At 43.5% G+C, this 14,989-nt stretch overlaps 1 protein-coding gene across 3 annotated transcripts in view; it reads right to left on the reverse strand.

Moving 5' to 3' along the window:
• Positions 1 to 13,388, reverse strand: part of bcl11bb (BAF chromatin remodeling complex subunit BCL11B b) — a 32,268-nt gene extending 18,880 nt beyond the window's left edge. The window contains exons 1-2 of one of the 3 annotated variants that reach the window (XM_037751030.1): positions 11,449 to 13,388; positions 3,711 to 4,091 (exon numbers count right to left, since the gene is read on the reverse strand). In XM_037751030.1, the coding sequence (XP_037606958.1) occupies positions 3,711 to 4,091; positions 11,449 to 11,512 (445 nt within the window). In that variant the 5' untranslated portion in view covers positions 11,513 to 13,388. Of the gene's footprint in view, positions 1 to 3,710; positions 4,095 to 4,218; positions 4,377 to 11,448 lie in introns of those variants that run through there. The other 2 variants (XM_037751029.1, XM_037751031.1) reach the window with 2 other exon arrangements.
• Positions 13,389 to 14,989: the final 1,601 nt, after the last annotated feature.

Genomic DNA, 14,989 nt, shown 5'->3' on the forward strand with positions numbered 1-14,989 from the left:
TGCTTGGCACTGGAGCGAGACAGGGAAGCCGGCGTACAGGGGAAGGTATGAATATGCAAAAGCCTGATTGCTTTTCATGATTAAAGCCTATTTAATATGGAAATGAGAGCAAGCCAGGTGATTAAAGGAGCATTGGGTGGTGGGGCAAAAAGAAGAAAAAAAAAGATGGCGGGGTGGGGAGAGGAGAAGAGAGGAGAGAGACACCATCAAATCCACACCGGTGTTGAGGTGTGGAATGTAATTCAGTGACATGCAGCAGTGAAACAAGTGTCGAACATTGCGGATTTGACCTCTTTCGGTGCAAAGGTGATACGTTTTGTAGGTTACACCGCAGGTTTTCATCCAGAAACCACCATGACTCATTTCAGGTGTGAAAAAAAATCCCTCTTTGCCCATTGGCTCAAGAAAAAAACCCTGCTCTTTAACATACTTTCACACCCGCAAAAAAATAAATACATGTAGGTGTGACCGTTTGAATGTGGCGGGTATCTCGTTTTAATTACATAAATTCGTTGCAGCGTCGGTATCAAATCGCGCTTCTTCTTCTCCACCAAACGAAACGGATGCAGAATCCTCCGCCTAATATAGTGATACGCCCGTAAAAGTGACAGCAGGGAGATCAGAGGTGGCCAGAGAGATAAAGACAGAGAGAGAGAGAGAGAGAGAGAGATGTTTGTCGCTGTCGCTCACATCCGTCTCATGAAATATTTACCGTGTGATCTCTATACACTGTGTTTGCGAGTGCGAAAGAAAGAGAGACAGACAGAGAGGTTGTCATGATGCGACTTCGCCCCTCATGTACCGGATGTCTTAAAGTGCTCCGAGGGGGCCCCGGCGGCCGTCCTGGGAGGGGGGTTCAAAGCGGGGCCAGGGTCGTCTTAGCATGCTAACGCTCCCCCTGCGACAACCTCTCGCTATGCCCGGTGACACGCGTCATTCTTCACACACACATGCACAAATTCATACGAGACGCACGCACGTATTAACATACTCTGACAAAGCCGGTACACAGCAGAGTGCATGCATCAGCAAGAGAAACTCAAGGCAAAAAAAAAAAAAAAAAATAGGGCACAGAAGGGCCATTTTTCATCTACACCGTGTGTGCATGCATGTGTGTTTGCACCTTTCGGGGTTGAATCTGCTAGCCTTGCAGCATGTTTGCAGTTTAAGCAAGCAGGCTGACAGACAAAGAGGCCAGACAGGATGTTATAAAACACCACCAGGTGAGAGAAAAAAAATAAAAAAATCCAGGGGAGGAGAGGGTTAAGGGTTATGCATACAGCACATTTCATGCACGCAAGAGTACATTAGGTGTGTGTGGGTTTGTGTTACCTGTGCTGCAAATATTTGTGCGTGTGTTCTGGCTACAATGTGATGATATTTCCTTATGGGTGTGTGTGTGTGAGGGTGTGTGCCGCTAACACGTTGGACTTAATTAGACCTAATAATGTAATCTAATTTGGTTGAAACTTGAGACTGCCTTGAGTGGCAATCTAATGTGTTGAACAAAGCTCTCCTCCTCTCTTTCATTTGGGGCTTGGAGTGCTTTCATGTCCTGTTCTCTTAGTGATAAGACGGTCTGTCTGTCTGAGTGACTAACTGAGTGGCGCTCTAACAGGCTGACTCACTCACCAACTCTAAATGTTTTCCCTCCGACCAGCTAACAGACAAAACTGCCACATAAAATGTGTCGAGTCTTTTTCATTGCATAAGCTTCCAAATGAGTTCCATGCTGCAAAAAATGGCTGTTAAACGCTCGTTAAATTCCCAAAATACAACTGAAAATTTTGATTATTTTTGATTTAAAGAAATTACTTGAAGGATTTCTGCAAAAAAAATCTTTTTATTTTCAAATATCAGCTGTGACATCCAAAACGGTGCTGTCTGTCACATGCTGGTTGTGATCTCCTGCAATAAATCTTTCCCCACTGCAAAAGATGGTGACCACACACAGCTGCCGGCCACACACAGAAACCGTGCATGCAATATGTGCTGACTTTCTGTAGTGATGACAAGAGATGTCCTCGTAACCTCTGATTCTGAAATCAACAAAATGTTCAAGTCTATAATGTTCTGTGTCCCAGAAACTTTGTAGATTTTTTTTAACAATATTTCACAGAGCAGCTTAATCTTATAGAAACCCACATGTGTGACATACAAAACTACATTCAAATAAACTAAATTTAAGAGTTTATCCTAATGCACCAGTATATCTAACGTATAAAGCTTCTCTCTTATGTTTCTAATAACTAGAATATCATGAAAACTCTCTCTAATGTGTGAATTTTACAGGTCTCCAGTACTGTACTACAACTAATCCAGCATAACAATGTTTACTGTTTTATAGCATTCATTTTTTTTAAGTACTACTCATTTTAAAGACCTTTTAAGACTTTCATAATGCATTATATGTACATACATGGTATAATGCATATAAAAGTCTACCCTTTACTGTTAAGTCTAAGTAAATAACTACTGTTTTCCTTGTCGATTAATCTGTCGATTGTTTTCTCGATTCATTGTTTGGTCTATAAAATGTCAGAAAATTATGAAAAATGTAGAAATGTCAAAGCCCAAGATGACGTCCTCAAATGTCTTATTTTGTCCGCAACTCAAAGTTATTCAGTTTACTGTCATAGAGGAGTAAAGAAACCAGAAAATATTCACGTTTAAGAAGCTGGAATCAGAGATTTATGACTGTTTTTTCTTAAAAAATGACTCAAATCGATTATCGAAATACATGGCGGTTAATTTAATAGGTGACAACTAATCGATTAATCGTTGCGTCTCTACTTTCCATACCAGTTTGATGACACTGTGGTGACCAGTTTCTGTGTTAACTCTATAATCTTTTTTACATGTAATTCTGGTAACTTCTACAACGCTGCCGTCTCCCTCCTCTTAACCGAGTCCCTCTTAGTCTACTGGAGTCGGTGTAATCCTGGATAGCCTTCCCAGCTCTCGGGTGTGATGGTGACTGTCTCCTCTGATAACTTTGAACTGGTTTCCCTGCAGCGCTGGCAGTCTACAGGCCTCACCCCCTCCCACCCCCCACCACCCTCATAGAACGGCCTTGCTGCTTTATTAATCCCCTTCTCCTCACCACGCACACAGATGAATTTTAATCAGCTTTCTTAACCTCTTTTTTTTTCATATGCTGCAGGATTTCTTTACAAACGCTCAGACACGTGATGTGCACTTAAAAAAAAAACACAAACACACGCACACACACACACACACACACACACACACACGCACACACACACACACACTGGGGGCGGCTCCTCTATCACCTTCTTCCTCGCCTTTCACAATTGGTTTCAGCTGAAGAAGTCCTTCAGGCCTGCCAGTTTGTTTGGTGTGTGTGATTTTGTGTACGTGTGTGTGTGTGTGTGTGTGTGTGTGTGTGTGTGTGTGTGATGTTTTACTTAGAACGGAACAGAATAGACGTACAGCGCGCCTCTCGCTCACTCTAATGAAATCATCCCAGGCTACATTAATCCCTCCTGAAGGCCACTGTCAAAATAACAAGCAGCTGGGATTCTTTAAAGAGAGCTATCTGTCTTGGACAGGTGAGAGATGTGTGTGTGTGTGTGTGTGTGTTTAAGACATGTGCATCTATACTGACAAGAGCTCTATTCAAAACTTAGAATTGAGCTGCTTCTAACTGCATCCTCATTTAAATGTGGAGTGTGTTCCGGTTTCCGTACCTCCGCTCTCCCGTTTGGGGCAGATCCCCCTGGCCGGCGTCAGCCTCCTCTCCAGATCCTCCTCTCTGCCGGGGGTCACCTGGATGCCCACCTCCACCGGGATGGACCCTCTACCCAGCTGCAGCGACCCAACCCTGGGGGAGATGGGGATGCCCGGGATGCCGCCAGCCTCCCCGGGCTTGGAGAAGGACCCCGGTCCACTTCGGGGCCCCCGGCACAGGCGGCGCTTGTGCTCGATGAAGACCAGGATGTCGCCCAGAGGGAAGTTGGTCTGGCACTGGCCGCAGGTCAGCATGTCGTGCTCCCCGGGGCCCACCCTCCGAGGGCTAGGGGTGGACGGCTCCGGAGATGGAGATCCCGCCCCTGAGTCATGATTGGCCTCTGCTGCAGAAAAAGAGAAGAGAAAGATGCAAATCAGTTGTGTTTAGAGTTAAATAAAGCAAAACGAAAGACAGCGAGAGACAAAAAAAAAAACACAGCGAGGTTTAGTTAAGCCTGATAACGTTACCTGATGAAAGCCACCTCTCCCCACCACACGAGATGATCATTACATTCACAATTGTGTCACATTCATGGCATAAAACAACGGTGCTGCGATGCCGCTTCGCCTAGACAAACACCTGCACAGCTTATCCAGGAGAGATCTGCGTGGGTGGGACGCAGCACATACTCTGTATATATATGTGTGTCTGTGCTTCTTCTGTGTGTGTGTGTGTGTGTGTGTGTGTGTGTGTGTGTGTGGCCAGGAAGCTATTCATCTCACAGTGCAGGCTGGGTTTCCGGTGAGGGCCTTTCGCTACACTGAGCTGTCATAGCTTAGACGGCTGCCTTCACCACGTGGGAGCCCCAGCTTGTGCAGAACAAAGTGGAGCGGAGCAGAGGCCACATACACCAGCATGTGTGTGTGTGTGTGTGTGTGTGTGTGTTCATGTTATCACAGAATAAGACAGAAGAGAAAAGGAAAAAAAAGATGTCTCAGTGTGTGTGAATGGAGCAGCACACAGGTGAGTTCGAACACGGTATTCTCCACAGACAGAAAATCTATAAAGCCAAACCCGGGGTCCTGTTAAGAGAGTAAATCTCATTCTTCACACATCTGACACGGTCATTAATAACCATTACACATTCTCCCCACCACCACCACCACCACCTCCCCTATGGCGTAGACTGAGTCCCTCAGCTTAACGTAAATCCCTCATGGACAACCTCCACTTTTTTTAAACACTACCCCGATGTACCGGTATGAAAATGTGTCCTCTTCTAAAAAGCCCGGAGGAAGCTCCAGAGACTCTAGGGGTGTCTGAGCGAGCGGGTGCCCAGGGAGAGGTGTTGATGCCTGGGGAGAGGAGCACAGCTAGCGCCTGCCTGTCTTTGCTGCTCCTCCACTTCTAGCACCCGCATCCCCCCCCCCCTGTCCCCCCCCCGTCCCCCCGCAGCCCTCCCCCTCCTCTTTGCCTCTCTTCTTCTTCTCTCTCTTTCTCCACACATGACACCCTAATAATTGCAAAGATTAGACAAAGAGGGTGTGCGCTGGTGTGTGTGTCGGTGTGCAGTTATCAGAGCAGAGATCCTAAACTCTCTTATCATCCATCTCAAACTGCCGTTGCTCCTCCAAATTCCCAGTCGTAACCGTTAAACTCGGGCAGAGTTCCGGCTGAATGTTGCACACTATTTTCATTATTTCAAATATTTCTTCGCAACTATGAATCACCCCCCCCTCCACACCTCCCCTTGCTTAAGAACACCCAACACACACACGTTCCAGTCCCCTCTCTTCGCCCTGGAGTGATGATCCGATGCCAAATATCTTTTCTCTAAATGGAGATGGGTTCCTGGATGCCTGCCAAATAATTTCCATCTCATAATCTTTGGCGGCAAAGGAAGGAACACAAACACATATTTACCTACAGTTCACAGCTTGTGACCACGATTCACATGAAGCGATGTTCCGCAGTGTTCACACAGAGCCGAGAAACCGTGCGTGCGTGCGTGCGTGTGTGCGTTATGTGCGACGCATATAAGTAGGACTGCGCAGGAGATCTGTGCTGACAATATGGCGCTCTCGTTTTCTGACGCCGAAAACAAAGACAGGTGGCGTAAGATCCTCGTGTTGTGTAAAGGAGTTAAAAGACAACATGGAGTCAATGAGACCACAGACACCATGGGCAGTTGGATTAGGCTTTATCTCTGCCAGAGACAAATAGAGAAAGGCCCTGTTTGTTAACATATGGTTGGGTAACATGGCCTGGGGGCAGAAGGCAGTAAATCAATAGGCGTTGGCATTGTCATCGTGCCACTGGAATATCAGTTGGACATCTTCTAATAGCCGCACCCCTCTCTGAAACCCGCTCACCCGTCTATCCCGAGGCTCACCTGTGTGAGAAAAAAAACCAGGTGCAAGAAGGAACTGAACATGGAATGCTCGCAGGGGGAAAAAAAAAAAAAAATCCACCGTGGACACAAACACACTAGAAGAATAACACACTAATGTAGCCTATCATCGTGACAGACAGTGTCTAATTCTCTCTGTATAAACTCCTATGTGAGAGGAACATGCTTGATAGGTAAGGGAGCATAGCAGACGCACTGTCAAACATGCCGCCGTCGAGAAGGCGTGATGATAGCGGTGAAACCCAGCTGTCTAACGTGATACCACACATACTTTATTTCTCTCTGTCTCTGTCTTTCTCACACACACACACACACACACACACACACACACAGGGAGCTATATTCACCCAATGACAGTGCTGCTACTCTGCCTTATCAAGTGTGAGTTAAGTCAGGCAGCCTTAGAGCACCCCCTATCAGTTTGATGAGGAGAGAGTCAGTCAGTCACTCTGCTGCTGCTGCTGCTGCTGCCGCTGCACAATATGTACCAGATGGGAGACACAGCTGAAGACAATGGGCCTCTTTCACCAATATTTCCAGTTGTGTAAAAAGGTCGCAAAATATATTCAAATGCCTTGGCCAAAAAACACTGTTGTCAGGAATTGTTTCATTTGTAGCTGGGATTTTTTTTTGTTGCAAATATTTAAATGTTTCCCAGACGGTTGGGTTAGAGTTGTAATTTTTAGTGTCAAAGTTGGTATATGATGCGTTAAATGTGACGCCCTCGTCTGTGAGTGACCAGGTAAAGCCAGCCAGGTAAAGTGAAACATGCCTCTCATGTCCTCTTAACATTAATTACCCACTAATCTCTAATTACTGTGTTCGTCCTTGTACGCTTTTATACATGTGTTTTTGTTTTCATTGTTGCCTGAAGGTGAAGATTAAAATTAAAGTGTCCAACGTGGCTTGACAAGTTCTGCTCTGCCCAATAAGAAACTGCAGAGAAATGTAATTTTGCTGCATGTGAAACATTTGTTTTTATTTAATAATTTGATGCGTTAAAACTGTCAAACTAATTTCCGTTGACGTCTGACCTTACACAACGTTTTTTAAACACAAGCTGCACACTGTGTTCTGCTGGTGAAGGCAGAGTAAAGGCCAGGGGCGCTCATATGACACTCAACCATATACTGTATGGGTTCAGACCTGTATCCCTTTCTTTGTTTTCCCCCCTTTCCATTTGCTGAGCTAAAAACACACACACACTCACACGTGTAAGCCCCACAGGGAAAGTCGGGGTAAGATTCACGCTGTCATCGAAAATAAATGACACCAGCAACGTTGCAGATGGTTGCAATCAAAAATTCAAACAACAAGCGGCCTCGCTTAGCCTATCCCTTTTTTTTTTTTTTCCCCCTTGGCTCGCGATTGCCAAGGAGAGCTGCAACAGTGTGCGTTGTGTAAGGCCGGGCCTGTGTGTTTCATTATCTTATCACCATTTAATCTGTAGCAGTCTCATTTCTTATCGTAAATCTTAGATTATCAGCCTGAAAGTGAGCAAAAATACGACTCTGCAGGCTGACTGTCACCAAATCGCTATGAGGCGTGACATTCGGGGGGGGATGGGGGGATATAAATCAAATTTTGCCAAACAATTTTAGGAGATATAATAATAATAAAAATGAAGGAGCTTTATAGCGTTGCAAAATTGGTTAAACGTGCTCAATAATATTGAAATATAGAAAGAAAATCTGAGAACAAGCTGTCTCGCAGTAAATCACACGTCGCTCACCAATCATCTCCTGTGAGATTATCATCCGGTTACCACAATGTGTGTGAGTATTTACTGTGGCGTTGCAGTGCGTACGGTGGGTTTCTTCCCCCCCACTCCCCCCACCCCAGCGTTTGACAAGCCATATGGTGCGAATAAAGACGAAAACATAAACTGTTTCACAAGTAGCATGCCAATTCTGTGAGTAAACAGTTATCGCGAGGCATTTCCACGGCTGCGTCCAGAAAAACTCTGGAATAATTCTGATAATAGAAAAATACTGAACAAGGGAAGGCCTGTGATACTAAAAACACCAAGTGTGAGTAATTCATAAGCATATTCCAGTGATCTTTTGTCATGGATTTTGACTCCAAACTGAAGCATTGACTGAAAAAAAAAATAAAGCCCAGAGGGGATTGTTTGCCTTTTTGTCTGCAAGACTCTTAAGAAAACAAAGGACGAGCTGTAAACTGAAGGTCAAACTCAACTTAGACAGCTCGTTACATGTGATTTGTTCGTGTGTGAGCATAGTTTGCATATGTGGTCATGCATTTTGAGGGTGATAAGTGCACATAAACTGTATGCTGTGTGTGTGTGTGTGTGCCTGCTTTCTTTGGCGCATACTTGTGCATTGTGTGCGTTCGCTGCAGGTACAGTCACTTTGTACATCCCTCTTGACATCTGGCCTGGCAAGTAGATCTCCAGGACATAGTCTTCCACTAAAAGCCTATCCAGAAATATGCTGATATTCAGGTTCTCGGAGTGTGACCTATGAGCTCCGTGGCTGCAGGGCACAAGGCTGTGTATAGTTACAGTGGATAACCCCTGATCTGACATGTGCTTGATGTATGCTGGCACACCTGCACAAACTTCACATTATTACTTGTGCTGCCTCGTGACCGGTGTGGATAGCTGACATGTCTGACGAGGTCATGTTAAAAAAAAATATTAAAGTCCACTTATTTGTGAAGCGTCCTCCGACAATAACGCCGTACATGTATTATGCAAAAAGCTCTCAATATATGTGTTGACTTTATCAAATTACAGTTTGGTTTTCCCTTCAGCCTGAGGTGTGATCCTGGTCCTCTCCTGACCCACACCCAGCTTAAGGAAACAGCCCACAGCGACACGCAGCCTCCAGCCATTGAATGATAGGTACAATAAATAGCCTTCCGTCCATCACAGGCAAGAGGAGTGGTATCATTATTAAGATATGTACGTATGGTAAACAAGGCTCAGGCGCTTTATGCAAATAGGAGTGCATCTGTGCACACACACTGACTACGAGAACACATTGTTCTTGGGGTGAGAGAACAATTGGATAGAAATAATCTTTTTTTTTTTGCTCATCTGTTCAAAGTCCAGTTTCGCCGTTGCATTTGATCTCCGTGATAGCATCAAAAAAAAAATTCCTGCTATTCCAGTCCTTCATTAATCTTGCACTTGTGCCTCTCAGGTCACTGAGGCCAAACTCAGCAAGCAGGAGACGGTGTGTGTGTATCATGTGAAAGAACAGGTAGGACGAGATTCAGGCCCAGATGGCGGCCCCAGCGTTTGTAGCATCCTACTGCACTTGCTCTAATAGCCACTTTGGCACGGCGTTGACCTCACGAATGATCGAGCCCAACACCAAACATTTGTCAGCAATTGACAACTTAAGTTTTGACACTTTGAACGTCTCTGCTGACAGGTCAGCGGCGATTAAAAAGGGATCTCTTATAAAAGCAGTCATTAAAAAGCTTCAGGCGAGAACAGTATGCACTTCAGCTCGGACGAGTAAATTAAAGAATTTAAAAGGTAATCTGTGACACCTACGTAATTATCAGTCTAATTATGCAAGAATGATCTCCATTCAACACCTTCAGTTTGTGCTGACTGTACAGCAGCAGGTGCTGCCAGTTTTTATGTAACTAATATGTAAAAAAAAAAAAAAAAAAGATGTCAAACAAAGTGACCCATGACTGGAAGGAGGGAAGAAGGCAAATATTTGACAGTTAGTCCAAATTTGTACTAGTCCCCTGAGGACAAATGAAAATGTGCAAAATGTTGCAATTATGTGTCATAATTCATGCAGGTAAATGTTGAACAGACACACACTTTGCCTGAGGTGGAATTTTGTAAAGGTATCGAGGGGTAACAACCTTAATGAACTGACTGTGACAGCAGCAGAGAGAATAAACTGTCAGATCAATATTCAAGCTGGGTCAATATGTGCCATAAATTCTGCTGAGGATGCACCACACTTTGTCAATTAGAAAAAAAACACTGCTTAAAGCAAACATTTAGGTTTGAGATTGCTCTTTAGGTTTAAAATTACCATCATTATATGAAGTGAAAGATCAACAGGACAGCCAGCGACATGAGAGATAGAGAGACAAAGTGAGAGGGGTGAATGATTAGTCTAAATGCTAAATGTGTCGGGTGGGACGGAATGTGTCTAACCTCCTTTTCAACACAAAACAGATTGGCCAAAGATTACATCATGAACTTCTGCAATGAATTAGCCAGATTAGGCCTCTATGAAATTGGATTTAGGCAAAGCAGAGCGCTGGGGAGATGAAGGTTAGATTGATATAATTGATTTGAAATTGGATTATGCGACTTTTTAATCACAAAGAAGAAGAAAAAAAATATTGCCTCAGATTAAATCTGCGCAATTTAATCACAATATTTTTTTTTTATTTTGGTCGCAGCTCTGAACAACTTCAAAGTTATGACCCCTTTTTGTTTTTTTTTGTAATTAGTATGTTGACATTGTCGTTGCCTCGTGTGTGGCGTTTTTGGTATGACTGCAAACTGAATTTATGTGTGTACAGAATTAGAGTTGTTGTTTCAAAGGTTAACTTAAAGTGCAAGAAAGGCCTTTATGCGTCAGGGAAAATAATTTTAAGAGACTGTGTGTGTGTGTGTGTGTGTGTGTGTGTGTGTGTGTGTTATAGAGAGAATAAGAACGGGAGAGAAAGTTAATTAAATTATTACTCAATAATTATAATTAAAAATACACTTAAATTAAGAAACAAGTGACCTGGAGCAAAGTCATAAAACAAACAACTGTATAAAATGAAAAAAAAATATGAAACAAAGTATTTAACAAAGTGCACATAAATATACACAATGTGCCACGTTGAAATATGCTGGAGAATAAAAATCTAAATTCTGTTCTGATAAAATGCATTACACACTCGCACGTGCACATGCAGACACACACACAGACACACACACACACACACACACACACACACACTGAGCCAGACAGTCCAAATGGAGATGTCATAAGATCATCTCTAGAGTCATTTGTAATATCACAGAATTGTGTGAATGAAATTTAAAAGGTGTAAAACAACTTATTATCAACCTATATAATTACTCAAATTGAGTCTAATAAGTGTTACAATGTGCACAAGTGTTATCACATGATAACATGTATTCTCATAAATCAGACTTATTGTCAGTAATCAGCTCCCATTGTTCATTCGGCGCATTTAAGACTCAAAAAACATTTAGAATTAGAATTTAGAATTTAGAAATTTAGAATGAATAATAATAATAATCATAAACTATCAATCATTTAATAAAAACAAGTAAAAAAAAAACGTCATGTCATATGAAGTGAGAAGTGTTGCAAAGTGAACTCACCTCGTACTGTCTCCCGGTGCGTCAACGAGAAGTGCTGCGGGTTCACCTGCTTGCGGCGGGACATCGCCGCGGCATCTACTCTGGCATCGCCCGGTGAACGGCACTTGGAGGAGTCGGCGGCTTGGACCGTGGTGTCGGTCCTCTCTGGCTCGCAGGTGAACAACTTTTCCTCTCTCCTCCTCCTCCTCCTCCTCCTAATCCCTCTATATGCTGCTCACAGTCTTCGGCTGCAACTTCTTCTGCTGGAAGCGCGCTCGGAAAGGTGAGGAGTCGGACGCAATAATAAAGGATGGAAGACCAGTTTGTCCACAATGTCCTGCAGCAACACCTGGATTGAGGAAGCTAGTTTTTTTTTTTTTTAGGAAGCGGCTTGAGCTTGATTATGTGCGCAGGTATATGTTTTTTTTTGTTGTTGCAAATGACCTTTTGTTTTGCAGATTAAAAAAAAAAGAAAAATCCTGGAGTGCCCATGCACACCTTCTGCAGCAGCGACCGCGGTGGTGACAGATGATGAAGCACTCCACTGGCTCTTTTCTCCTTTTTTCTCTTTAGTTTTAATGATATGATTATATCATCTGTGGGGGGTCAAACGGGCTGCTGTTTTTATTCTAGGATTTCCCTACAGTCCTTCCATTTTCAGCAGTGGTGCGCTAAAAATGACCCTTTGGCACTGACTCCTCCTGCGCGTTTTGGCATCGGTGCGCGGAACGGCAACTCTTGGCTCTTGGTGGCAGAAAGCCTCGTTGATTGAGAGAGAGAGAGAGAGAGAGAGAGGGGGGAGAGAGAGAGAGAGCAGGCGGGCAGACAAGACACCTCCTCCTCCTTCCTCGTCCAACAAGCAGAGGTCCAATGTTTCCTAGTTTCCTACAGTGTGTCGAGGCTACTTCTTCTTCTTGTTGACTCACACGATGAAAAGCCGCTCTGCTTGGGAGGACCTCGCTTTTGTGTGTGTGTGTGTGTGTGTGTGTGTGATCAGCAGCAGCAGCCTGTGTTTTTTTTCTTGTGTGTGTGGTTTTGGGTTGCCTCCAGTGGAGTGGGATGGGGATTCAAGTTCAAGTGCGTCCGTGACGACACCACAGACGCGTAAAAGGCGCCGGACAACACAACAAGCATGGACACTAACAGGAGCTCTGCTGCTGATGGGCTCCATACACAAAGTCACTATCATTCATCAGTTGTTGCAGACACTGCCTTTGGAATCAGTGAAGTTACCAACCCAAAATCACTCCATCTCACCTTCACATGTGTCACCTCGAATGGTCATTACATCCTAAAGATGTCCAAGAGTCTTTCCCCTTTCTTCCTGCATGTTTAAATCAGTTCACTGATTGTTATAATTACATTTTTTTCCTCTCATATAATGCCAGCTGGAATACCAGACCAACATCCAGGACCACCCACACCTAGATCAGATTAAATAAACCATATAGGTCAAGCTGGGTTCAAAGGTCACCTTTAATTTATGAAATTATAGGTCACCTTTAATTTAAATTAATGTGGCATATTCTAAGCTGTGTAAAATGATCTAATAATGCGTAAAGAACATGATGGTTATAAATATATAAAAACACTTATTTCCTCACATTCCTCCCCAAACAGCATGGCTGCATCTTTTGTTGTTGGGGCTCATTTAAGCATGTTGTGAGGCAACAGTACCCTCTGTTGGCACAGTCAGGGCACATTATTAAACCTGTTTAGATGTGGGGTGATACCTTAACGCTGCCTTCCTTGCTTATACTTTATTTTTAGAATGAAGCCTCCTTAATTTGCCATTTGTACAATTCAAAAATCCGAGAGAGTCCTTGAAGAGCAGCTCAGGTTCACTCGGAGGCAATTAATGGCACTAATGGGCAATCATTCCGCGCATAATTCACTGTATTCATTTAGATCAGTGTATGCACAGATAAGTGCTTTGTGGAGCTCGGCTAAGAACACACTCAAGTTTCTCCCCCCCCCCCCTTACCTCGCCGTACAATTCAAACCCTTTTCCCGTGCTATAATTTGGTTGAAATACATTGTCGAATACAAATATAAAAAGCGGCCATTTAAAGTTGACACTGTTTCCTCGTGGATCAGCGGGGAAGTGTGCAGCTATATAGCAATGCATTTTATAGTCCGCCATTAATAAAACATGGTGGGCAATTTTAAGAGCATTAGAAGTTTGATTGCTTCGGGGCAGGCCTAGGGGACTTTCAGGACAGTAATTATTTATATAAATGAAATGTCATCTCGGCTCTGGCTCAAGTAGACATAACCTCGGCAGACTCCGCATGGAAACACTACGGCACAACAGCTATCTTTCACCGATAGGCCCGAGCATGTTGTCGAGCATATTGCTTTGACTGGGGCGCATAAATTCGGCATGTGATATTACATGAAATGTCTCGGTTTTCTGCAAAGGGCTAAGAGAGCAACAGCAGTCGTGGACACGTCGGATGCTGAAGGAAAACATTACATTCCCGAGTTCACGCACTCTCTTGCTGTCCCTGCTGGCTGCGAGCAGCTCCTTGATCCTCACCCATGGGTTTCTCAATAATACATCAACGTCTCCATTATAGCTTGTATCCGCTGGCTGCGGGCAAAGGCAGTTTAAACTGGGTTGCACGGGGCCAATACACCACAAATGCCCCCGCTTGTGGACACAGGAAAGGTTTTAAGTCCAAAGTGTTGCCTCTGAGGAGACATGTATCTCGCGTGGTTAAGTGGTACCGCTGAATCAGAGATACCTGAACACACCGCAGGGCAACACATACACAAAGAGATGAGGAGAAATTAAAGTTTTGTCCCCAACAAGCAGCCGGTTAGACTGTTGTCAGGCTATCCAGGCTATCGCCTATTATACCCACTGGTGGGTTTTATCATCAATTCACATGGTAGATCACCAAAAGAAGGTATAAAAGAACATGACCCATCCCGTGTGAAACCAACAATGTGTAGTTGTCTGTGTTATTTTAACCCAAAACACAAAGATTTTCCCTAAACTTAACTAAGCGTTTTTTTTTGCCTAAACCTATTTGCGTAATCCTAAAGATGTAGTAGTTTTGTTGCCTATACCTAAAGAAGTTGTAGTTTTATTGCCTAAACCTAAAAAAGTTGTAGTTTTATTGCCTAACCCTAAATGTTTATTTGCGTAAACCTAAAGAAGTTTCAGTTTTGTTGCCTAAACCTAAGAAATCATAGTTTTGTTGCCTTATCCTATTTGTGTAAACCTAAAGAAGTTGTAGTTTTGTTGCCTAAACCTAACTGTTTATTTGCGTAAACCTAAAGAAGTTGCAGTTTTGTTGCCTAAACCTAAAGAAGCCTTTTTGTTTGTGTTAAAAACGTGAAATTTCATTCAGTTTTATAACATGTGTTATAACGTGTTGCTTTTAAGTTTCACTTTCACTTTAACAACGTAGTAGGTGTAATAGATCCCCTAATGACTCACATCTATGGTGCTTATAGCGACCGGTAACGCCTATTCAATGGCCTGATAACAGTCAAATCGGGTGCAGCAAGAAACATTATGTTGACATTTTAGGTCTTTTTCCCAAGATGACTC

Source organism: Sebastes umbrosus, chromosome 18 (assembly GCF_015220745.1).
Source record: "Sebastes umbrosus isolate fSebUmb1 chromosome 18, fSebUmb1.pri, whole genome shotgun sequence".
In the NCBI taxonomy this organism is placed as follows: domain Eukaryota; kingdom Metazoa; phylum Chordata; class Actinopteri; order Perciformes; family Sebastidae; genus Sebastes; species Sebastes umbrosus.